This window comes from Cyprinodon tularosa, unplaced genomic scaffold (genome assembly GCF_016077235.1).
Source record: "Cyprinodon tularosa strain WSP-4 unplaced genomic scaffold, ASM1607723v1 ctg176, whole genome shotgun sequence".
NCBI classification, from domain to species: Eukaryota; Metazoa; Chordata; class Actinopteri; order Cyprinodontiformes; family Cyprinodontidae; genus Cyprinodon; species Cyprinodon tularosa.
The window spans coordinates 307,147-331,990 of record NW_024038582.1 but is presented as its reverse complement, the minus strand read 5'-3'; the positions used below and the strand labels follow the sequence as shown (position 1 = coordinate 331,990).

The following is a 24,844-nucleotide window of genomic DNA, read 5'->3' as shown; positions in this document are numbered from 1 at the left end:
CTTAGTATTTTGGAATTCACCCACACATGTTCCAAAACACGTTTGATAGGAACGGTTTCAGTAAACCCACTAAGGTAAAAGTTTGCATTAATGGTCGTTTAACCCTTTTGCGTGTTGCCTGTGATGGACTATTGTTGAATAACGATAAATTGGTAGCGAAAATAGATGGCTAAATTTGATGGTCTTGGTTTTCAGGAATATATCTATAAACTGATAGATTTTCTGTTTTATTATTTCTACATTTTTTTTTTTTTTTTTTTTGACATTTTTCTAATTTGTAGTTGCAAATAAAGACTGTTAAACAGTTTAAAAAGTATAGATATCTTACATGGTTGTAACTGTACATGTTTGAGGAAACAATGTCTTCTTTAGACATGATTTGGGTAAAAAAAAAAAAAAACATCTCCAGTGTTGAATACTGGATTACTTTTTGCGTTTTTTTTCTTTCCAGCTAAACCAAAATAATCCAGTTGGGCTCTGGTGTCAGCACAAGTAATAATCCATTTCTTTTTAGTTTTCCTTTCTTTTTTCAAAAAAAAAAATGAAGCCTTTAGTTTCATCTCATGCCATGTTGTGTAATAAACATTAACCACTATGAGGAAGATATTTTGCAAGCATTGTCCTACAAAGCAGTAGCGTGAGACCGCAGCATAATAATTTAGCTGACTTCTGTTTTAATCCAGCTTTAGTCAGCTCATATAAAATTGAGACAACTGTTTTCCTTGATAAATTATCTGTATAATACTATATAGACACAAAACTTGATTAATATATCGTTACCTGTTCCTCTGTTTTACACTGATGTTTACCAGTTGCAGTAGCTTATGTTCTGGGCCAAAAAAGTAAATCCAAGGAAAATAGCAAGCTGTGTCAACCATGCAGATGATGAGATGATAAGCCATATATGGACCCTCCCTTTCACTCATTGCCTTTTGTCAAACTGTAACCCTACACCTCTACTTGGTGTATTTACTGGTGTCTCATATGACACTCCATTACAGGGCAGTGTATAATTGTGAGGTTAAAGGGGAAAAAAGCAGATGTTTTAAAATGTGAAGTCACCTAAATGATAAACAGTATCCAATTGTGTGTTAATTATCCTCCCAATAGATTCAGCTCTTTTCTGAACGCTTCCCAGGCTTTTTATTGAAAGACCCAAACAAAATGCATTGTGCAGGTCAAGGATCATCACAGACTTAATGCAAAGCTTTAAACTGATTAAAGGATTCTTTGGTTCGTCTAAAGATGCAAGTTATTTTGAACAATGGCTAACTTGCTGGGATATGACTGACCACCTAAATCTACAGACCTGGCAAAGATAACATCAATTAAAGTAGAAGTCAGGTCAAAGTTAATGGAGGGGGAACAGCAGAGAGCCACAGCTCAGGTGGGAGAAACTGTTAATGATGATGGACTCAACAAATCAGGCGTTGAACGAAAAGTAGCGACAAGAAAGTGTTTGTTCAGAGAAAGGTTAAGAATTGATACTAAAAGTGTTGATGATATGATGCCATTTTCTAGTCATTTTTGCAGAAAAAAAATCATTAACATTGATAATAAATGTTAAAATTTCATCTGTGTTTGTATAGAAAAGTTTTTAGCAAGATTTTTTTTTTATAAAGAATTGTCAAAATAAAGTTGTAGTTTTTTCTAGCCAATATAGAGATAAAACACCTGCACCGTTTTGTTACTGAAGTTGCTTCAATTCAAACAACTTGAGTAAAATTCATTTACAAAGTGATGGTGCCAAGCTAAAAGCCACGTAACTGGAATGTGTGCTTGCATTTATTATTAGGTTTCTATGGATAAAGAGAAATAAAAATAAAAAAAGGGAGAATGCTGGGATTTTAGAGAACATGGGGGGCACCAAAAGTTGATAAGGTAAAGTAACTAAGGCGTTGGTAACAACAGGTTTATCATGAAGCAATATATTTATTTTAGACAATTTCTTTATTAAAATGATCCAATAACTAAAACTGAGGAAGAAAATCCTTTGCTTATGTTTGGGCTTCCATCATATTTTATACCATTTTCCACCGAAATGTCCTTCCATTCAGACAATATCAGGCATCAAAGAGCTGTTACTCAGTTATCTTTTCCTACAGTCTCAATGCAAGTACAGTTAAATCAACAAAAGCCCAGATTTCCATTTGCTTTTTTTTTCAATCAGTCATGAACATCAACACAACACACTTAAAGGTGAACAAAAGCATGAAAGAGTTCTGGACACAGAAATCAAAATTGTCACTTATAGTTTGCAAGGAACAATAAATAAAACAACTCCTGTAAGTAATCTCTCTAATGAATTAAACAAAGTAGGTTTGATTGTGAAGTATAGCAAAAAATGAAAACTCAATTAGTTGGACTTTAATGTAAAATGGCTGCTGCAAAGTCAGAAAAAATCCATTTAGCATCTTTGTTTTAACCTAATTTTCCCTTCCTTCTTTTTTTTCTTTTTGCCAGTTTTATCTGAGGTGCAAACAAAAGTCCGTTAGGTGGCCTTAATTTTTATGTTGTGCTTCTTGTGTAACGTTTCTAGCACTTGTGGGAGTAACTCCATATTGAGGAGTGGCCTTTCCAAGTCCTCTGATAGAATAAGAGAATCCGAGTCGGCACTGACCCCTGAAAGTCCGGTGTGCAACCTTCTCCTGTGTTTGGGCTTCAGTGAGCGCAGAGAGTCCGCCTCAAATCCTGAGTGTCTCTCTTCCACATACAGGGTGAAGGTAGATTTTCTGGCAAGTTTCAAACTCCACAAAAGCAGAAGATTAATGCAGAACACCATCACTGCTGAGACTGTATTATAAGACACATAAACGCAGATGGAGGTGGTTATTTGATGTATGCGTGGAAAACTGCATGAAGAGAAGTAGGCATCACCAAGGCAAGTGATGGTTCTTTGAGCTACAGAGTCTGGACTGGAACATAAAGGCTCCTCTGAGACAACAGCCTTGTTCTTTAGCAGCCAGTTCCTCAGGTACTGGATGCTGCAGTCACAGCGGAACGGGTTTGGAGACAGCGACACCTTTTTTAAGTTAGGCAGTCGGTCAAACCAGCCTGGAGGCACCGAGGTGAGCTGGTTGTCATGCACATAAAGTTCTGTGGTTTCTGAAGGTAGATGAGGAAGCTCCATGAGCTTTAAAGAGCTGCAGTTGACACTCAGCCCAGATGATTGGAGAACAGAGAAAACACAGGACTGGGCAGTTTTCTGAGGGCTTGATGAGGTCAGGAGAAAGCAGACAGCTAACGTCACACTGTGGAGCAGCATCCTGTTGGAACAAGTAGTTTTTTTTTACTCAATAATAATAACACTGCCAATAAAAAATTAAAGTAAAACACATTAGTACATATGTGATCTGATTATATACACACTACAGACAAGAATTCTATTATATTTTAGCTTTTAGGATTGCAAAATGATGAAGTGCATAATTTTCACCAATCTCCAGTCTCTTCTTTCAACTGACATCGCTTCAGTAAATTCTGTTCTTCTATGTTTTCCCTCTCCAGAACCTTTATTCTAGAATTAATTGTAAATAATATTTAAGATATTCATAGAGAAAAACTCTCCCCAGAGCACTGACATTTTTTTTTAATCAATTTTAAACCTGTTCTGGGTTAGGCTGGGAAGTCAGTATCTTTATCCTTTGTTAAAGGGAAGCTCTGTGTTTACACCTTGAATTTTTATCTCTCTGGTTCTTTTTCCTGAAAAGAGATCACTCAGGACAAACTCTTTAATTAAAACTTCATTATGTATATCTATGAAATAACCATGATAAATTACAACACATTTTGAAAGAAATTGTAATCTTACTCAGATCAGAGGAGTCGCTTAGGGTTACAGTGCTTACAAACCGGGCTCACATCTCATTAAGTGGGCCCCGATTAACAGTTAGAGAAGCATTTTATACATCTCCAGTCTGCCACATCATCAAGTCATTTCATCATTACATCATACCTGTTTGCAGATGAGGAGAGATCCATGGCTCCAGCCTTATCCAAATATTAAACTTTGTTCTTAGCTGTAGGACACCGTTCTCATTCCCTTCTCAAATCTTTGCCATGTACAAAATGAATATTATAAATGTATATCCGGACAGAGGAGCAGTCCTAATTAGATAAACTACTGGGGGAAAACATCAGTTCTGACACGCAACAGGCAGGTAATATTAGGGTGTAATAAACTAACACATTATCAATGATAATTATCCTAACACCATCAATGTACAGTTGCATGAAACCAAATTGAGTTTTAGACACTTCTACCGACAGAAAGGGGTCAAATTATACCTACATCGTCACATCTGCACACATGCTGCAGATAATCCTTAGACCCAATGTCACTCGACAATTTATTGATAAAGAACACATTTTTTGAAGCAATCAATAAAGGCCAGGTTCAATTCTGGGTAGAAATTTGATTGCTCTTGAGATCAGAAATATAAAAGATTATCTCGATACGGAGACTGATATTTTAAAATAATTTTAATCAGAGCAAAAGCCGAGCTCCAATTGCTTATCTTTTAATCAATTTAATAAATTAGTTCAATTTGTCCTTAATATTTTGCACCACAATTGGGTGATGTATATTTATAAATGTATTTAGCTTAAGGATTTAAATCTGCATCAAATAAGATTGAGATATTTTTCAATTAATAACAAAGCAGCCCAAATACATAAGTCAAATTCAGGTGCATTAATAAAAATACACAAGGCATTGGATCATATTATCCAAGTTTGGAAACAGTTATCTATAAAAGGAAACCCAGGTGATGTGGAGAGTGTATAATGGTCATTTTGTCTGTCAGCAGCAATCTGTTTGCAATAGATTGAGATGACAGAGAAAAAAAAAGAAGGACCAAAACATAAAGGAATTTTTCCAGAAATAGCCTACTTTTAATTTCAAAGAAAAGTAGAATTGTTGCAATGGTTCTCTTAACAGTTTCTGGTGCCAAGCAGCAGTTCAATCTATGGGATGGAAATTCAAGGTAACACTATAGTTTATGACAGCAAGTGTCCCTTAATGGTTTTATTTAGTGAAAAAGACATGACATACAGGTTTCATTCCAAAACTACCTTTGGGCTATCTTCAAATCTCTGTTTGGTTGGTATGAAAAACTGTGTCATAGTTCACTCACGCTCCATAGAAATGCTGTACAATTTTTGCAATAGCAAAACCTTGTAAAACTGAATTTGAAAATGTATTTATGGATAATCCTTCCCTGATCTTTACCCTGTTACACAACAGTATAAAAAAAAACAACAAAAACACAATATTTGGCCTGAACGGTTTTGTGTTTAAAATGTTTATGGAAAGTTAGAGATATTAATAGACTAGAATAGCAGGCAGGCAGACTGGTAGCAGACTCAAATGACAGACTACCGGTGATGTTAAAAAAACAACAACCACCAGGATTAAAGTCTATCATAAACTAAAAGGTTCTGCAATACTAGAAACAATGTCCACAGTGAAACATGTTAAATATTTATATAAATTTAGAGGATGCCTATCAGAAAAGAAAAACAAAACAAAATTGACTCCCTAAAGCAAGAATGTAATCTCCAGCTGTTCACATCAAGACACCACATGTTTAATATTTATAGTACTACAAATATTGTAATATTGGAGTGAATTAAAATTAGTATGAAATTCATTAATATATTTAAACTTGGCACCGTCAGGAGTCCAGTTAGGGTTAGAGTAGCACTAAGCAACAAGAACATCAGCTGCTGGTAGCATCACTAAACACAAAACAAACATATATGTATATGTTCTTATACCAAAAATTGCCTTTAAAAACACAAAAACAAACCTTTCTGTGTCAATCCAACTTCAAGGACTCTTCTGCTAATGCCAGTCATACTTATGTAGTTTGAACAGCAAGAGCTCCTGACTCCTTTACTGCAAAACTGATGTGTTAGTGAGCGCAACGATATAAAACCTCATGTTAAGCAGGAGTGCACCCATAAAAGTGCACAGTTAATGTTCACATGACTTAAAAGAAGTCCATCTGCTTCAAAGTGATAAGCGTTATCTATCAATATGCGGACTGAGACTCTCCAAACAAAACTGCAATGGGTTTGCTGTTAACATTCACTGCAGCATTTGAAGGGGAACATAAGGGATATGTGGATTTTATGAGGTAAAACCTTCAGATCTTCAAAAATAAGCTTTGGTGACATGCTTAAGAGTAAGATGATAGACTGTGATGACGTTTTGTTGACAAACTTTCAATTTGTAGGTGTAGTTCTGAGGTGACTTGTTTTTTTCCTGCTGTAAATTTAATCGATGCCCTCTAGTGGAATACCGTAGTAGCGATGGTTTAGTGCTGCTCTGATGTGGAAATTAAAAAAGGGGTCATAAAATTTTTGAAATCATTCTAAAAATGAACAGCAAATTTAAATGAGATGGATTTTTATCAGCCTTATGCTCTCCATTCAAGTATGGAGATTTTCCATACTACTGAGTAGGAAACTGCTGGGGAATCTCCCTCTCCTCTCTCCTAATCTCTGTGTAAGATGTTCTTATGCCTCTTTTAGCCATAATTACATGTGTAATATATGTAGCACTTTTATAGCTTTGGAACCGAGGTTGTGAGAGTTAAGAGTCCTGGCTTCGGGCTATTGAACATCCAGGAGTTGGATTAGGCGCAATTGTTAACAACCTGGAGCAACTAAGACCAGGGACACATCCCTTTAACAATAAGTGGTTCTCCAACAGTTCCTGAACAGCCAGGGTGACAGTATGCAGAAAGTGTAGTTGTAGATCTCTGCCCACTGGTCACCACCAACCCATCCACGTTTCTGGCCATTTTTCCCCGCTCAGTGATGCACCCACTGAGAAGAACACTCTGATAATTGGCAGCTCTATGGTAAAAAGCGTAGCATTAGAGACACCAGGGACCATAGCCTAATGTTTGCCGGGGGCCAGAACGGGCAACATGATCATATCCTATCTAGCGAATGATAAGGTTAAATGCAGAAAGAATGTATTTCATGCTGGCAGTAAAAACACGTCGATCAGAGGTCACTAAAATTAGTGTTGCTCCGGTGTGTAAGTTTGCCAAAACAATGTCAGACTCCGTAATTTTTTCTGGTCCACTCCCTGATCCGCCATTAATAACATGTTTAGCCACATGTCCCCATTCAGCTGGCGGTTGTCTAGGTGATTTCCTAAAAACAATGTGAACCAAAATTATATTTTACATTCTTTTTGGGGGAAACCTGGTGTGATTTGGAGAGAGCATCCATCCTAGAGACGGATGGTGTAGCTCTTCTTTCTAATAATCTGGCCAAATGTATTAATTTTCCAAAACCCTGAAAATCCAGGGTACAGACCAGAACACTGATTTGTAGTTTAACACACCTCTCTGCAGCTTCTCGACGGTTTCCCACACATCATTCCATCCAGGCAGTGTCTTGCCAACAACCAAAATCAAATAAATTAAAAAAGAATTTCAAAAGAGTAAATGAGAGCTCTTTTTTCAAAAAGTTTGTTAGTTAATGACTTGATTGTGATAATCAAATTGATTTATGTTGTCTTACAGAAAGGGCTGCAGCAAGAGCTTTATGTGAGCATAAATAACCAACTCCCTGTAGTTATTTTAATTTTCACATACCCAGAAATTCTGGGCCAGTAGGGGGAGTAGCAAAAATCTTTTAGTCTGACTTAGTGATTACTCCTAAGTCAGTTAATAATTATAACCTTTTGAACATTTAACCCTTAGTTTCCCTCATCCAAATTGCAAAGCAACAAAACCTCTTCTTTTTGTTACTTTGTATCATCCACCAGGTCCTTACTCAGAACTTATAGATGAGTTTTCAGAGTTCCTGTGTTAATTATTGTTAAATACTGACAGAGTCATCATAGTGGAGGATTATATCATCCATGCAGACACTGAAGGTAATAGCTTAAGTGCAGCCTTTAATGCTATCTTAGACGCTATTGGCTTTTTTTCAAAATGTGAATAGTCCCACACATTCTCATCTTCATACTTTGGACTTTGTTTATAAGAATGATACTAGATGTCTTTTTAATATGGTTGCTAAATTCACCAAGAGCCATAGCTTTGTAGAACTGTTCATTCCACCTGCTCATAGCAGTAATGATTTTATGGGATGGCCATCCTGCTCAGGTTATCCTGACCCCTCTATAGTTATGCTGTTATAGGCTTAGACTGCTGGTGGACATAGAGACCCCTTTTCATCATTCTATCTCTATTTTCCAATTCTGCTGTATTTGTTAGTAAAGCCTCTAACTTAATGCTCTCTTTGCTTTTTCTCATCGTAGTAGCTTCATCTGGTTTGTTCTAGTTTGGCTGTGACACTCTCCAGATTTTTAAATGCTGGAGGCTGGCCTGTCTTTCAGTGTAGTCCTGCTTGTCTTACTGTGACTAACAATATGTACTCTCTTTCATTCTCTGACATGGGAGCTGGCTTTGTCTTTTCTGCAGGGATCCACCTGTGGACAGTAACATTTAATATTTGCTTTTTTGTATATCTGCTTCTAGAATTCCAGTCTGCCTCGGCAGATGGCTGCCCACAATGAGCCTGGTTCTGGAGGTTTCTTCCTGTGAAAGGATTTATTCTCCCCAGTCTCGCTACATGCATGCTTGGTGTGAGGGATTGCTGAAGAGTCAATGAAATCAGCTAGAAAACTTTGAACCAATAGGTCTGTGTGATCTGGTTGAACTGTCTCTGTAAGGTGCTTTAAGATGACATGTTGTGAATTGGCGCTATATAAATAAACTGAATTGAAATTCAAATATGAGATGGGCTTCTGTTTTACAGAAAGTGTAGATAAAAGAAAGTCATCACATGGTAAAGTAGATCAAATGGGAATTAAAGCACACATTGTGCTTTAGAGTAACAAAGAAAAGAAATAGTGGGCTAGTTCTGCTTCAGTGTGCTACATACACATCAACATGTACAGGAGCAGAGCTGTGGGAAGGCATTGTTAATACTCCTCAGCTTGGTCTACTCTGAGTCTGTGTCTCTTCTTGGTCTCATTGTTGTTAAGACCCCAGGTAGGAGTAACAATGCTTTTCCCTTTTTCTAATTCTTTAGAGCCTTTTGTTTTGGGGATATGATTTCCCATGTATATATGCATGGTTGGATATCACTAGGAAGTTTGGGTTGGTTTTAAATGTCACAATTTAACAGTTCTTTGCTTTATATTGATGTATTGGTTTTATTTGAGCCCTCAGCTCATCCACTTTTTTTCACTTTTGAGACAGCCATCTTATTTTTCTTATAAAGTAACAAGACCTTAAGCAGACATTTTAGCTGGTCTGGTTAAGCTAACCATCTGGATGTTCATGTTAAATGAGCTCCTTGGCAGTGATACCATCATCCAAAGGTTTGTTTCTGTCATAATGTACATAAGCAAACATAAGCATAGAAACATAGCTCAAATCAGTTTAGATCTAGTCTTTAATACTTTTCTTAAGACAAATGCTGCCTACAGAGTTCCAGAGGGGTTTGAGAAAATGCACTTAATACCTGCTGCTCCGTGTGCTGGACCAGCGTTCCTGCTGTTGTATTGCTTTCTCATCAAAAGGCCAATAGAATCTGGTTAATTTGAGTCATCAGGAACCTTTTTCTATTATATCAGGAGTCTATTGGTCTCTAAAAATTGACTGAAATTTTGTCAAAATTGGCCAATTCAACTAAATCATCTAAAACAAATTCTTAAAACAACGCAAAAGTGGTTCACAAATGGTGGTACAAACTTAACTCTAGTTAGATCCTTTAGAACTTTCGTGTGATGAGCTGCAGTATAAGAAAGGAAGTAGAAGAATCTGAAGCTTTCTTGTACAAAGAAAAATGGTGAAAATATTTCTCTCTATTGTAACCTTGTGAACTGTTAAAGAAGATTACTAGAAAATGTCCTGTTTGCAAAAGTATCAACATGAGGAGTACACATCAAATTATTGTGCTGCTGGAAATTTTGGTTCCAAACTATATAAAAGATAAGCATCTTTTCCTACATTAAATAAATATTAACATCATACTGTATGCAATATTTTTAAATTTATTATAGATTTCAAATAAAACAAACCCATAAAATAAGGTGTGCAAGGATATAAAAAAAAAGGTTTTTGAAAGAAAAAAGGAGTTATCTGACTTATAGAAATAATGTGGTAGGACATGAGGTGAATTATTTCATTTTGTTTTTCTGTACAGAAATAGGACCATTTTGAAAGTTGATTTTTTTAATGTTAAAGACAGGTGATGGTATTTTCTCATTTTGAGCAATGATTACATAATTGGGGGCAAATTACAATAAAAGCAGAAACTTGTGCTATGTTTCATGAATGAATATCTTAAACCAAATTATTTTAATAAAAAAAAACATAAATTATAATTTGAACAAATTTGTAGGTGATTTCTCTGTTCAGATTATAAGGTGTAATATATATATATATATATATATATATATATATATATATATATATATATATATATATATATATATATATATATATATATATATATATATATATATATATGTATGTATATGTATGTATGTATGTATATATGTTGCCCTTTTTATTTATGATGCTCCAACAAAGCAGTGGAACCCAAACAGACCAGTTTTGTCCAAAGGAAAATTAAATTATTACAAGATGCTATTGGAAAGATAGAGCAAAAAATTATTCTATTCATAAAACCTAAAATATATTTCTACTAAATACTAAAGGATTACATTAAAATGTTCTAATTAGAAGAAATCTTTTACATAGCTAGTTTTTTTATTCTGTCATTAGGCAAGTAAATAAATTTTTTTTATTTACAACAGCAACAGTTGAGACTGATCTATTAACAGAATGTAAGAAAAGTAAAAAGTTAATCCTTCCTTTTGGTAACAGCAACTTATGAACAAGAATCTCCTAGATTTCAAACCTGAAAGGTTAAGTTTAACAATGGAGAATAACAACCAGTGTACCATAAGTCATATATTTGTTTATTTTGCGTTCTCAACATTGTCACAGTTGAAGTTTTACAATAACTGGGGTCTTACTGACTCACTATTCACTGTACAAACAGAATGCACATTTAAATGAGGCCATTTCTGTCGTTTCCATTCCTCAAAACTTGTTTCGTGCCAGACCGAACAGCTCGCAGCCGGTTGTGATTAAATTTATCTGTATGTATTCTCTACAGGTGTGTTTGTGTGTTTGCATGTATGGAAGGAGAGCTGCATGTAATTTAGGGCAGCACGCTTTTGATAACAGTCTGGTGTTGATTTCCACAGCAAATCTAAGTTTGAAACAGCTGGAGGAAGAGAGGATCGATCCGTTCAATCGGCACCTCCCATCCACCCAGGAGGCAATGTGTGTAAATCCTGATCTCAACTGCAGATGTCAGAGTAGAGCGCTGGAAATATAGACATTATGTACATCTCCTTTTAACCCCAGTTTTGGTCCCTTTTACAGTCTTCACAAAGTTTAACTCTCTCACCGAGCAGTTCATCAGTTTGCACGACAGAATCCTGTATTTACATGATGAAAGCCCTCAGCGACGCAGTGCAACATTTTCTTTTTGTTTGTTTTTCTTTCTTCTTCCATGTTTGTAATTTACACAATGGCTTTGTAGATGAAATGCATGCTGAGCTTCAATAACTACCAGGCATTAAACATGGAACGACAAGGACACGCCAACATTGTAAAGTTCCAACTTATTCAGAACCCAAAAGAAAAAAAAAAAAAAGCAAAGAAGTCCAACATTTAATAGGCTGATTTCTTCCCCATCAGCTCACAGTGAATAGGACGCATGATGCATCGGATCCATGCAGTGCATTGTTGGGGTACTTTTGAGAAAGAAACAAAAACAACATTTAAAGCACATCAACACACCAAAAAATAAACAGTTGTATCAGTTTCACACCAAATTCAAAAATTTCTGAATTATAGCAAAGATATGAAATCATTGGAAAAAGACACATTCAGCTGATCATTAATGTCCCGGGTCATGATATGTCTGTCGTCTATAGGAAGAAAAAAAAAAAAAAGATTATGTGTGAGCCTGACTTCTGTGGATTTCTTCATGAATAGTAAAATACATTTTATAACCTGAATATTGGGACAAACAGCTTACTGTCACTAATTTACACACTAGAATAGACTCTTATTTGTAGAATATAGAAAGATAATCTTTACATTTACCAGTTCTTTTGTTTAGCTTGCATTTGTGTAGGTTATAACTGCATTTCCTGAATAAAACAACAAAACCGTCCTTTTATATGTGCTTGTCCAGTGAAATATTTCTGTTTCCTTTTTATTAAAATATATACACACATTCTACTTTCCACTCTGAAGTGTCTAGGTATTTAAACATCTTTTTAAAAGAACAAAAAAAAAAAAAAGTGTTTTCACCTGAATCTCATTCTGGACAACAAGACGACAGACTTTCACTCTCAAGTACAAGCCTGCATGATTGCACTTAAACTTGCCGTGGTAACACTGATTTGTTATACAATGTGCAGAGGTTAGCCTCACATCGAAAACATTACATGCAAAACAAACAAACAAAAAAAAAATCTTACAGGACATTCCACTGAGCTCCAAGTCTGTACCTCTCATAAGACCATGAGGACAGGTGGACATTAATTTACAGAGAAAATTACTCAGACAGGGGGTCAAAAGTGAAAATAAATAAATATTGACGCAAAATGACAAACACACAAATGCGAGGAGAGGCCTTGCTTGCTCTTGATGTACAAAATCTGTACAAAGATATTGCACATTAAATAGAAAAAAAAACAAAAAAACAAATCTACCAAAATTGAGTTGGGGAATGAGACAAATAATCCAAACAAGGCAAAAAAACAAAAAAAAAACAAAAATTAAGGATAATTTTTTTGTCTGATTTTAGAAGCAAAGAAAGCAGCAGCTGCATATTGACTTTGTCTGGGACCATTTGTAACATGAACAAAAACTTTATCTGCTAACAGCTTAGCACCAATTTCCTCATTTTTAGTGCTCCTTTTTCAGTATTTTTTTTTTCTTTTTTGACAAAACGTCTCTTTTAGTAATTCAGCTCCACCTCAAACAAAATAATTTAAGGTCAAATATACAGCGGCTGCCATCTTTAGCTGTTCATTTAGTGTTTTTCTATTCACCGAATAGCCAAACAAAAAGCTTCAATACAGATCAGAGGCCTGGACCTAACCAGACCAGGCTGAATGGGAGTTTGCTCCTTTCTTCAGATCTTCATCCCGTCACCAAAGTCAGCGTAATACTGATAGACGCCATTTTCGCTTATAATAATTGTAAGTATAATCTTACAAATTACTTTACACACAATATACTGTACATGAAGTCTCGACTAAATAGATTATGCGTTAATAATTGGCACATTTATTTAATGAGAGCTAAGACACAAAACGTATAGTTGTCGCATACAGTAAGTACAGCACTAGAACTACTATGAATGAGTTGTTCAGCTGTCCAGAGACTTAGTGTGAAATGCTTATATCTACGTTTTTTCTGTATTATACATGAGCTCTAGAGGAGGTGACGACACATAGCTGTCACATGATGGAAGGATCTGAAAACCCAAAGAATCAACAGTTGAAACTGTGAAAAACAGTCAGACATGTTCTCATCTTAAGGTTTCCCTCCTCCTGATTATGTAATGGTTGGAGGAATAAATGAGGGGATTAAGCAGCGGACTAGAGCTTGTGGAAAATAAAGAGCCTTCCTGTGCAGACTATCCAAGCCCTCCACACACAGAAGCCCCAGATCAGGCAAACTAGTGAAGGCCCCTATTGGAAGATTTGTGTCCGATTTCTATCCTGCATATAAGTTGGACCTGGAGGTGAAAGCGGTGTCTGGGTGTGACTGGTTCCCAGCACAGCAGCTGAAACACAGTGGACAGGCCATAGAGTTATGCTGTCAGTCCCTTTGGTGTAAGCGATTGTCCTTCATTCATAAAGTTCCCTCTTTTCGACTTCCTGTCTCCAGGTGAGGAGCATCACACTACGGTGCTGATACCACTGTGTTTGGGTTTGTGCCCGCCGTGTGCTGGGCCCGCCTGCTGGCCGTGGTGGTGAGTGTGCGGTGGATGGTGGGGGTGCTGGCTGTAGTGGCCGTGCTGTGAGTGGTGGTGCGGTTGTGAGGAGTAGGCCGGATGCTGGTGGTACTGTGTGTGGGGAGGCGGGTGGTAGTGGTGGTGGTGGTGGTAAGGCGGGGGATTTTGAGGGAGCTGGCAGTACTGGGGATGCGGGCCGTGTAGCTGGGCCTGCACCGTGTGCACTACCTGCGCTGTGTGGTGCAGGTTGGTGGGGTGGGGCTTGTGCGATATGAGGGTGGGGTGTCCTGGCGGCGGCATAGGGGTCTGGCTCTGAGATGATGGCTTTCCCCGCTTGCTACCAAAGAGCGACCCGAGGATAGAAGTGGATGCCGAGTTAGGGATGGAGGGATGGCCGCGGGAAGACCCCTCCCGTGCCGTGGTGGGTCTCCGACGTGTGTGCGGACTGCTAATAATGGACCCCTGAAGAAGGAAAACATAAACAATTAAAAATAAAATTAAACTGATATGTAGCATTATCAATTCTATAATTCATATCCCTTGAACATTTCTACGTTTTATCAGATTACAACCACAAACAAAATGTGTCCCTGGGAAGTGGAGGGGAAAGGATGCAGCAAATTGTTTACAGATAAAAAAAAATTGTGATATATGGTGAGGATATAAAATCAGCCACACTGAGTAAATACAACATTGAACCACGTTGACTGAAAATGCTGCTGAGGGCCTCTCCAGGTGTGTCTTTACCAGCTTCCCAGGTCTACAGATAGTTCTTTGCAAACCTTAAAATCCTACAGATTGAATTAAGATCATCTGTGAACATTAACTTTTTAGGCCTAGTCAGAAATTCTAAATTGGGTTTGGTTCATTATTTTAACTATGTCATTGTAACACAACATTGAATCTCTGGCTATGTGTTTATTGTCACTGTCCACCTGGAAGGCAAACCTTCACCCCAGTGTTAAATGTTTTGGCTATAAAAGGGCTGCAGCCCCCCAGCAAGAGTTTTCTGTTTTTAGCCTCATCCATCTTTACATCTCCTCTGGCCAGCGTTGCTCATGTGCTTGATGTATCCCCTACATGGCATCTAAAACAACTACAAAAATTATGTCTCTTCATTTCTTTCAACCATGTCCTTATGCAGGTAAATATTCCATTAATGTCATTTGTTTTTAGCATGGCTAACTGACTGATTTACAGTGCAAAGCCATCAAGAAGCTGCATGCACGAGGTGGCAACAGTTGTATTGCCTTAAATAGTGTAACCAAACTAATTTTCAAGTGTAAAAAGAAAGCAGGATCAAATGCAAATAACCAGCATCAAACTGGTTGTTGTGTTTACAGGACTTATGTTTTACTGCACACTAACCACAGATCGTTTCAGAGTCAATGAAGGTGGCTGTGGATTTCAGTAACAAGTCAAAAAGGCTTCAGTGATGTCCAATTTGCAACAGGTAAGATTATGTGGCTATCCTCTGATATCACTAGAAAACCTGTGATCACTAGAAAACCTGAGATCAACTGCATTAGGTAACTGATAATTTTTTCCAAGGATCAATTACTTAATGCAGTTAAATCTAGATATACAGGTTTGGACTAATGAACAACCACATTTGTGTGTTTCCTTTACTGAAGGGGAAACAAATGCTAATCAGCAGTATTTGCAGAAAAGCGTTTCATATATATATATATATATTTTTTTTTTCAATTGGTGCAAGCTTTGATATACTGATGATACAGAGCAAATATTAACCAAGCCCAGGAGCTGCTTTAAATAAAAGGCTAATAAATAGTCCAGTAATTAGTTCTCATCCTGCTATATCCATCTTACATAAGACCTATGAAAGTGCATTTTGCAAAGGATGGCACGTTCCCTGCATTATAAACCTTTCTCTACATTTATACAAAATTAATTCATCTCATGGGGTGTTAAATGAGGGTTAAATAAGAAGCTTCTTGATTTTTATCCAACTGATTTACAATGCACACCTCCTGCTAACATCATGTTCCCATTCAATAGGTGAGCATGGTTATGTAAGCCAGTTGCCATGAACTTTGCCATAACTCTCAGATATTATGCTACTGTAGCTTAACAAGTCATGGTAGCGATCATATTTCTGTTGCTGGGCAAAGAGCATAACCCTCTTTGTTTACAAACAGTAAACAGGTCTATAATTGTTCTGTAAGTGGACTGTTCTACCTGAGTGGCTGATCTCTGCAGCTCCTTTAGAGCAAGTTTGAATGCTTTTTTTGTCCTTTTCGGCTCTATAGACTTACAGTTGTGGGCTACTCTATGTAAAGATGGCGGATAGTACAGCTTTCAGTGAGAATTGTAAAAATATATATATATTGTCCTGCAACATTATGCTGTATTAAAATTCCCTATGAATTTATCCCTGTCTGGTTTGATCATTTGCCTTCAATTGTTTATTGAATTACAGATTACAAAAACTCCTGAACAGCTGGATTTACACTTAGATAAATCTATGCACAAGTAAGCCATCTCCTTTCTGTTCTCTCCTAAAGGGAGTGGATTACAGTGGGTTCTGAAATGTTAGTACACTCCACACTTTTCATATCTTAATTTGTATCATTTTATTAAACCATATTTTCATATTATTTTACAATTAGGAACTACCTTGTGACTATAGCATCACATCCCGATATATATATAGATACAAGTGTGTGGTTGTAAAATGAGGAGAAAGTTCAAGGGGTGAGAATACTTTTAAAAGGTTCATAATTACAGTTTTCATTTGTCAGATAAAGAAGTAGCAAAATGTTTATATAGCATGCAAATGAGAAACTAAAAATGTCATGATAGGCAGCAGCAGGAACATTTCAGCTTTCATGACAAAAAGAAACCCATTTTCAGAGAGTTAGGAAGGTAATTATCTTAGAAAAGTAAATCCATAATCATAAATAGTTTGACAAGAACAAATCTCCCAAAGAGGAACAACAAAAAAAAAAAAGTTGAGAAAACTACATTTCATCTTTTTTTTTGCTAAACTCTAAAAGTCACACATGCAAATTGGTATCATTAATGAAGGCACAGTTTCCACATGCAGAGGGTGTGACAGGCAAAAATTATCATTCACACATTAGCATTCATCTAGAAGTCAGATGGCAGGAGGAACTAAGCACTTCTGTGCAGACTTCACAACAGGGCTGGGCACTCTGCCTCCTGTTTTGGGTCCAAAACTGCTCTAAAGGAGCAAAAGAACCCTTACTTTTTTTTCTTAGACATGCTTCGTCTAAGATCGAAGAAACAACATATGCACCCTAAGATTTCCAAGATTCTACACTTTGACTCATGAATACACGAAATGAGTGCAAAATGAGTGAATGAAATCCACATTTTTTTCCAATCTGTTGGAAAATCATTATTTATTATGAGAGCTATACGCTGACTTGAACCTTACAGCATCTAAGTTGTGGATAAGAGGAAAAAAAATAAAAGACAGACCCAGACAGGGAGAGGGGCTGCAGGAAATGAAGAGTTTCCTAGTGTCTTTCAGAGCTACCACCCTGCCAAAGAGAAGAACCAAATGAAAACCGCTTGGATGTGACTGAATGAAAGACAGACACAGGCGACAAGGGAAGGAGGGGAGGGGGTCATAGGAGGCATTAGTGGGAGTCATGCTTGTTTGAAGGTAGAGTGTATATTGGTCATATAACATGACCAAAAGAGTAGATCTCTGGCTTCCAAAAAAAACAGAAGAGGGGAATCAGGCAACCCATGCATGCACACTAACTGAGGCAAGCAGGTTATAAGGCATCCCATCAAGAAAAAATAAATGATCCAAACAAATGGACTGGAGTCTATGAAGCAAAGGAGGTGTAAGCCCAAAAAAAAAAAAATGGAGTGTTTCACAGTGCACATCATCACAAAGAAAGAGGAGCTCGGATACCAGCTGCTTCCAACTTACTTCCATATTGCTGTCTAGTGATCCTGCACTGCTGCGACGCCCCCGCTTGCCTGCCCGAGACATGCAATACCAGAGATTAGAGATCGACAGCACTTCCTGGATCGACTACAGACGTTTCGGCCGCCCAAAATTAAAGGAGATGTGGGTGATGTGGTAGGGGGGCAGCGCAGTGGACTGTGGGTAAGATCCAAATACGAGAGATAGAAGAGGGGATGGGAAGAGGGGCGGTCGGGTCTGCGAGGGAGGTGGTGGGCAGGTGAAGCTTTGGTTTTCTTTACTCAGAACTAAAATAAGAAAACAGTTTGAATAAAATAATAATAATAATAAAATAAAATAAAAAACTTCACTTGTATTCTGTATTTAATTTTACATCTAAAGTCAATTTGCACCAGGAAATTCTCAGTCCAAGGGTCATTTCTAAATCCTGCCAAAAGGTTCACAGCGGAGCAGAATTTCAACAGATTTTTCTCTTGAGCAAATCAACTCAGGGAATTCAGGGACGTCAAAAATAAGCCCAAAAAAAAAAATAAAGCCAGTCTCAGCTAGTGTCATAAAGCAGGCGTCAGATCAGAAGCCAAACAGTGGCTGCTGCACATCTAGGTCTGAGGGTGGAGCTTTACGGCCCACTCAGCCAGTGATATATGACCAATAATTACACATGAACAGGGAAATACCTGATGTGTATGGACAGTAAAATACATGTAAAATGGAGTATGGAGAAAAGAAAACAAACAAAAATGACCCCACTAGCATGCCATTCCCTGCACAGAAAAAAAAAGGAAAAACACTGGAGACAGGAGGGCAGAGGGATGTCTATGGACTCCTTCACTCCCTGACCTGGAGCTTCCCCACACAGGGTCGATCAATACAACATGAAATCTCATCTTCAGAACTGTGAGGAAGACCCCCTAACTGGATTTCATTATATTATCAAGTTTTTCACCTGATAACTTCAGCAGTTATTTGCAATGAATGACATGTATTCCTGTTTGTAAGGCACAGAAATACACACAGAAATACATGGATATGAGATGATTCTTGATGCAAAGGCTGTCTTTATCTTAATAACTGCTCAACTGGTGTTTGCTAACAGGTAAAAAGGAGACGGCATGGGATTTCGGAGTAACATGTAATGCTGTTTTTGTTAGATGTTTTAGGATGAAAACAAAATTAGGAATGCAGCAATGCTGGGACCAAAATATAAGCAATTATAAGAATGGTAAGATGTGAGAAAGAAATTTATAGAAATAAAAAGGAGTGAGGACTGCCCAAGATTCCTTATTTATCAGCAATGAATTGTAAAACCTTTGTTCAACCTTTACTCAAACAGGCCATCAGCTCTTAAATACAGTGTGTTAAAAACGTATTCATGCCCCTTGAAACAATATATTGCAGACATAGTGCTGTGGATTTGATGTGAGACACCTAGACAAGAGTAGTACATAACTGAAGTGGTTTGTTAACAGCTATAGGTCTTTTTTGGTATGTATCTACCAGCTTTGCAAGTATAGATTGGGATGCTTTACTCCATTCTTACTAAAAAAAAAAAAAAAAAAAAAAAGGCCAAGCTCAGTCAGACGCACAGACGTGCACACTTTAACTAAGATTTAGATCAGAACCTTCTCATGAGCATTAAATCAGATAATCATATGTTGATATTAACTAGGACCAGTTTCCAGCAAGTTTGAGATATCATTACAACTGATTCGAATTATGGCAGTTCTGCAAACTGATTAGTCAGCCATAAATGGAAATCGGGTGTGATGAAGTAGGAAACATCTAAAACATTCAGGACAGCTGCCGTCGAGGCCTGGAGTTTGGAACAATGATCAATATTGTTTATTCCTTCTTTCGGTTAAGATCATCCAGTTAAAAACGGAATTGGTCTTGATTCTTTTACAGATATTTCCCAGTGCTGCCCAGTACTAAATCTATTTTCTTATTGGCTCCATCATTTCTCCACTGCAAGATGCTGCTGACCCCAACAGTGGGGATGGTGTCTCAAGAATGATGTGCAGATTTTGTTTCCTCCAGGTAGATTAAGAAATTAAATCATACCCTGCCCCTATTTTATAACTACTGTAGGTGAATTTTTAAAACAATTGGTTGCACTGGGTTTTATGCAGGGTTATCCGAGGAAAGGGGGCTAAACACAAATACAGAAATTTCTGATATACGATTTTTTTCAATAGGAAAATGATACTATATTTATATTTCCTTTCAAATATGCACAAATTTGTGTTTCATTATCAGATAGAATAACAGCAAAATGCATTGCACAGCTGTATTCCGGTTCACTTTCAAAATTGTTTAAAATAAAAAGGGTATGAATACATTTGCGAGACACTGTAAATCGTAACAATATCCAACAACTTCTAGACCAAACTATCCAGAGTGAGTTAATGGATTCCGAGCGAAGAGAACTGTAAAAATCAATGTATGGTGCAGTGACACAACATTTTGCTATTTTTATCCCCTTAAATCTCTCAGCGGAAAGAACGTGAAAAAGGCAAGCATTATGCTTAATCTCTACCTGCTTCAGAGAGGTCCCGCAGGGAGCTGCTGAGGGCGCTCCTCTTCAGGCCCTCGCCCATGGCGTAACTGTCATCCAGACTGGCACGGTTCATGCCCCCGTTGCCGGCTTCCTTCTTAAGGCCGGAGCTTTGCGACATGCTGGGCCTCACCACCCCCTTCTGCTTCTCTAGCTCGGCTGTGGAAATGAACCGTGGAGACACTGGGGTTAATGGCAAAGACTTAACTGACATAGAGATCTTTCAACTTCCTGCTCTTTATTGTAACACCAGCTCTGCATGTCCACTATAAACTGAACCATGCTGTGAGCTCTTGTAATCTACTTGCTTATAAACTGAGGCAGCTGAATAATAAGTACCATGCTCAGTTTCTATTTCATTTAGCAAGAGAGAGGGAGGGGGGATGGGATGGGCCAAAAAGGCAGCTTACACTCTATTCTGTATTTCTCCATTTCCTGGACCTCTGCAATTGACTCTCGCAGATCGTCTGTGAACTTCTTTCGGTCCTGGGGGTTGGGTGCATTAAAGTTGATGAGCACTTTGATGTCTGCACCTGGTATTGCTGATGTTAGTCTAATTCCATTTGGGTAATCTAAAAAATGAGAGGAAAAGCGATTTATAAAGCAGTCAGATTAATTTAAGGTGTCAATTCCTCCAAACTTTGGAAGGTCTGCACAGTATACCAACTTCAATAACCTCTGTGATGTAGACACTATCATAAGGAACACTTACACTGATTTTCAAACAACATGACTTGCATCCCGTACAGAGAGAAGGACTGTCGGAAGCTGTACGTAACTGAGTTCTTCTTCTTTTGGAAAATCTTTGTTACCTAAAAGGAAACAAAGCGATTGTTGGTTTTGGATTGGAAGGGTGCAAAAGCTCAAACAGGGAAGGGGGAAAGAGGAAAGGGCTTTTACCACAAGGAGGTCATTGAACAGGAAGATCTCCCGCTGATGCAGGCCCAGCTTCTGAGGCTTGTTTGGATCTGGCACTTCAAACAGGCGGCAGTAACACACCAAACGGCGATGAGGCAGCGACAGCACCTAAGAGGGCAAAACACAGCCCCCAAAAACATGCTAGAGGTTATTATGGCCTCAGTCTACAAACTAATAGGAAACAGAACCGTTTTACACAGACTTGGACAAGGAAGATTCAGATAGAATGATAAATAGGTTACTTACACATCCAAGACCATGGTGGAGCGATCCGATCTAAAAACAGGGCAGGAAATGTCACATACTGTAGTTACTTTCCAGTTAATCGTTCTTAACAAACTGTGCAAAACTGGTAATCTTGGACCTGAATACTTTAAAAAGACAATTTCTAGTTTGGCCTTCAATATTATTTCTCACTCTTGCAGCTCGTTCAGTAAAAATGTCTGTTTAAAACAATTTTGTTACAGAATTTTATTTTCTGTGTTTGAACATCATAAATAAAACTGCTTCGGCCATAAGAGAAACCAAACGGAATAATAGTTCAATACCAGGCAGCATGAAGGCACAGTCCATAGTTAGCCTTAAACAGCTCAAAGTGGGCATAAATTAAAATAAATAAATAAATATAATTCTACGGCACAATAGTAGTATAAATATAGGGGTAAACAAGAACAAATAGAAAACTATAATAAATATTAGACCAATTTATTTTTAAGGCAAATCAGACTCAATAACAAGTGTCTTAAGTTGAGGGGGAAAGGTTTGAAACTTGGAGCTTATGTATTAATGCATTTTGTTATTTCTAGTACAGTGGAATATTAATAATAATAATATTAGCCCAAAACGCTGCTCTGAATATAATTTGTCCTTTAAGCAATGTAATGCAGAAACATAATCATGAGTGGAATTAACACTGTAATCAGGAGTGAACAAAGGAGGTCAACTGCAAATATTTCAGGGCAACCTTCTGCTGCTTTCAGCACAAAAGCATTTACATTCTTTCCAAGGTGAGAGCTTCAGTGTGTGCACGGCCCCAGCCAAAACACATGCATAAAATCATTGTGAGTAACAGAGTTTTTTTTTTTTTTTTTTATGACTTCCTCTTAACTTTAGACATAGCGTATGATAAAGACTTCTCCACTAATTGTCAAAACCTGGATAATACAAAGCGCTGCAGCAATCAGTGTGTAACAGCTGCATATTAGAGAAAAGCTGATAAAGGAATCTACTCTTCAACCCAATCAACCACTGCAACCTTTTCTCTCCAGGCACCATTACGTGGTGAACTATGAACATGAACAAATACAGCTTTGAACAAAAACAGCTTTTAAAAATTGAATTGAATATTGAACTAGTTCTTGTTCAACCTAGACTTAAAAAACTGCTCCTATGCAAACCAGGCCTCCCCTGCATAGCTGCCCAGGTTATCTACAGTTTTGAGCTTTAAACATGACAAAGGCTGTACTGCATGATGAACAAAGCAGAATAAAACTTAGCTGCATTCACTGCTGACAGGATGAAGCTCATGCAGGTCCAAATTTGGTGATAGTTTATAATAAAAAAATAAACGGCACTGGCCTCAGTGTGTGTCAGCATTCCTACTGTATTACCTTTCTCTTCAATCTCATAGTTTCTGTAAGGCATCAAGATGGTGGCGAGCTACCATTTGTTTTATCAGTACTACTGCAGTGGGCAGGACCTCTCAAGGGCTTTGGGTGTGTTAAAATCACCAGCATGAAGGTCTAAATCCGGACATGCCAGCAATTTCACAACAGTCGCCAAAGGCATGCAAAACTTTCCTAGACTTTATTTCTTTCCATTTCCCAAACTCAGAAATATGTGGGCTAAAACTGAGAAAGAAAATTCTAACTCCATTTATCCATATATAGAACAAATAGTGGATCAAATTTATGAACATTCCAAAAAGAAAAAAGGAAGAGACTTAAATTATAAATAAAACAGCTAAACTGTGAGAAAAACTAGGAAACTTATTAAAATGGCCCTAAGTTCAAACTTTATAATGCCAAAAGAAGAAACATGATTATATAAAAATCTCTATGTTCTCAACAGCAAAACAATCAGCATTACTTACCGGTTTCTTTCCCACTATGAGCTTTTCCACCTTCTGCACTTGTGACACGTGATCCTCATTGGTCTTTAGCTCTCGTTTACGAATCCTCTCATAGATGCCAACCAGAGTCTCTCTGGGTATGTCCTCTCCATCATCCACCCCTGAAAGTTAACATTGTAGAAGACAGTTTAAGAAAAGGTCTGTGAAAGAAGAATGTATTTACATAGATATAATACAAAAACTTTACAGATACATTGCGAGGCAAATTAATTAGAGGAGGTTACAACTGCTGATAAAGCAAACATCCATATTATTGGAATTCCTGGTAAAGATATATGGAATAAATTTAGATCAAAACTGAACCTATGAGCATAATTTCACAACCCACTCATAACAGCCGTTTCCCCAAAACAAAGGAAGCTACGCTAGAGATTAGAATAGCAAACAATAGTAGGAACCACATATAGCATCAGTTCTAGCAAACCTTACCATGGACACATGTTATCATATATTTAATGTTTGAATTTCAGTAATTTGGGAACAGGTTTTTAATGCAAAATAAAATGCAACTTTTGCTGCAGGACAGTTAGTACTCAGCGTTCCACAAATGGGTGAAACATATAGGGTGACCATGGTGGAGCAGCCTCTTTCTGATTGTCTCAGATTGTTCTATATTTCTGCTTTTAATGAAAGGAGAGGTAGCAGTACTTTAGAACCCCGAGTAGGCTTTTAAAAAGCACATTTTACATTTTTTTTTCCTTTCAATTTTTTCAAATGCACTTTAGTTCAGATTACTTTATCTAAGAACAGGACAGGAACCTTTTAACTTGGTTACAAGGCCCAGGTTGTGTGAAATATGCTGATATATGTCCAAAAATACCTTTATGTATATCAATAAACATCTTTATTTTTTTGTTGGTACCTCTTAAATTCTTGATGAAGTCTTCCAGTTTCATTTTCCTCTCTGGCTTGACGTTCGGGCTGTACATGTCAGTGTTGAGGAGGATGATGGCGAAGGCCAGAATGAAGATTGTGTCAGGGTTCCTGAACTGACGCACCACCGTGGGGTTACAGATGCAGTACCGCTGGCTAAAGATGTGAAAGCATATCATTTTACAAACCATTTTCAGAAAACAAAGCACACACACAGATCAAATCCCTTGAATGGTGAGGAAATATATTCAACACTGTTTCAGGAAAGCAGAAGTAATGCTGGAAAAGGTTCTCTTTGCCAACTGAAAAGTATACAAACAATAAAGGCGAAAGATAGAATTATAATGTATTGAAATGTAATGACTGGTCTGTTTTACTTTTTAGTTTTTCAATGAGAGCTTTACAGGTGATT

At 37.4% G+C, this 24,844-nt stretch overlaps 2 protein-coding genes across 10 annotated transcripts in view; both read right to left on the bottom strand.

The window, feature by feature from the left end:
- Positions 1–1,931: 1,931 nt before the first annotated feature.
- Positions 1,932–5,972, bottom strand: gp9 (glycoprotein IX (platelet)). The gene is made up of 2 exons (XM_038281812.1): positions 5,811–5,972; positions 1,932–3,266 (listed from the first exon to the last, which is right to left on the bottom strand). Exon 2 carries the CDS (start codon positions 3,263–3,265, stop codon positions 2,492–2,494), a length of 774 nt encoding a protein of 257 aa, XP_038137740.1. The 5' UTR covers position 3,266; positions 5,811–5,972; the 3' UTR covers positions 1,932–2,491.
- A 4,970-nt stretch (positions 5,973–10,942) lies between these two features.
- Positions 10,943–24,844, bottom strand: part of LOC119781377 (IQ motif and SEC7 domain-containing protein 1-like) — a 153,271-nt gene continuing 139,369 nt past the window's right edge. For 7 of the 9 annotated variants that reach the window (XM_038281796.1, XM_038281797.1, XM_038281798.1 and 4 more), the window contains 9 exons: positions 24,422–24,588; positions 23,521–23,660; positions 21,675–21,704; positions 21,411–21,536; positions 21,223–21,322; positions 20,921–21,082; positions 20,493–20,669; positions 17,960–18,009; positions 10,943–14,493 (listed from right to left, as the gene is read on the bottom strand). In XM_038281796.1, the coding sequence (XP_038137724.1) occupies positions 13,975–14,493; positions 17,960–18,009; positions 20,493–20,669; positions 20,921–21,082; positions 21,223–21,322; positions 21,411–21,536; positions 21,675–21,704; positions 23,521–23,660; positions 24,422–24,588 (1,471 nt within the window). In that variant the 3' untranslated portion in view covers positions 10,943–13,974. Of the gene's footprint in view, positions 14,494–17,496; positions 17,559–17,959; positions 18,010–20,492; positions 20,670–20,920; positions 21,083–21,222; positions 21,323–21,410; positions 21,537–21,674; positions 21,705–23,520; positions 23,661–24,421; positions 24,589–24,844 lie in introns of all 9 variants that reach the window. The other 2 variants (XM_038281802.1, XM_038281804.1) reach the window with 2 other exon arrangements.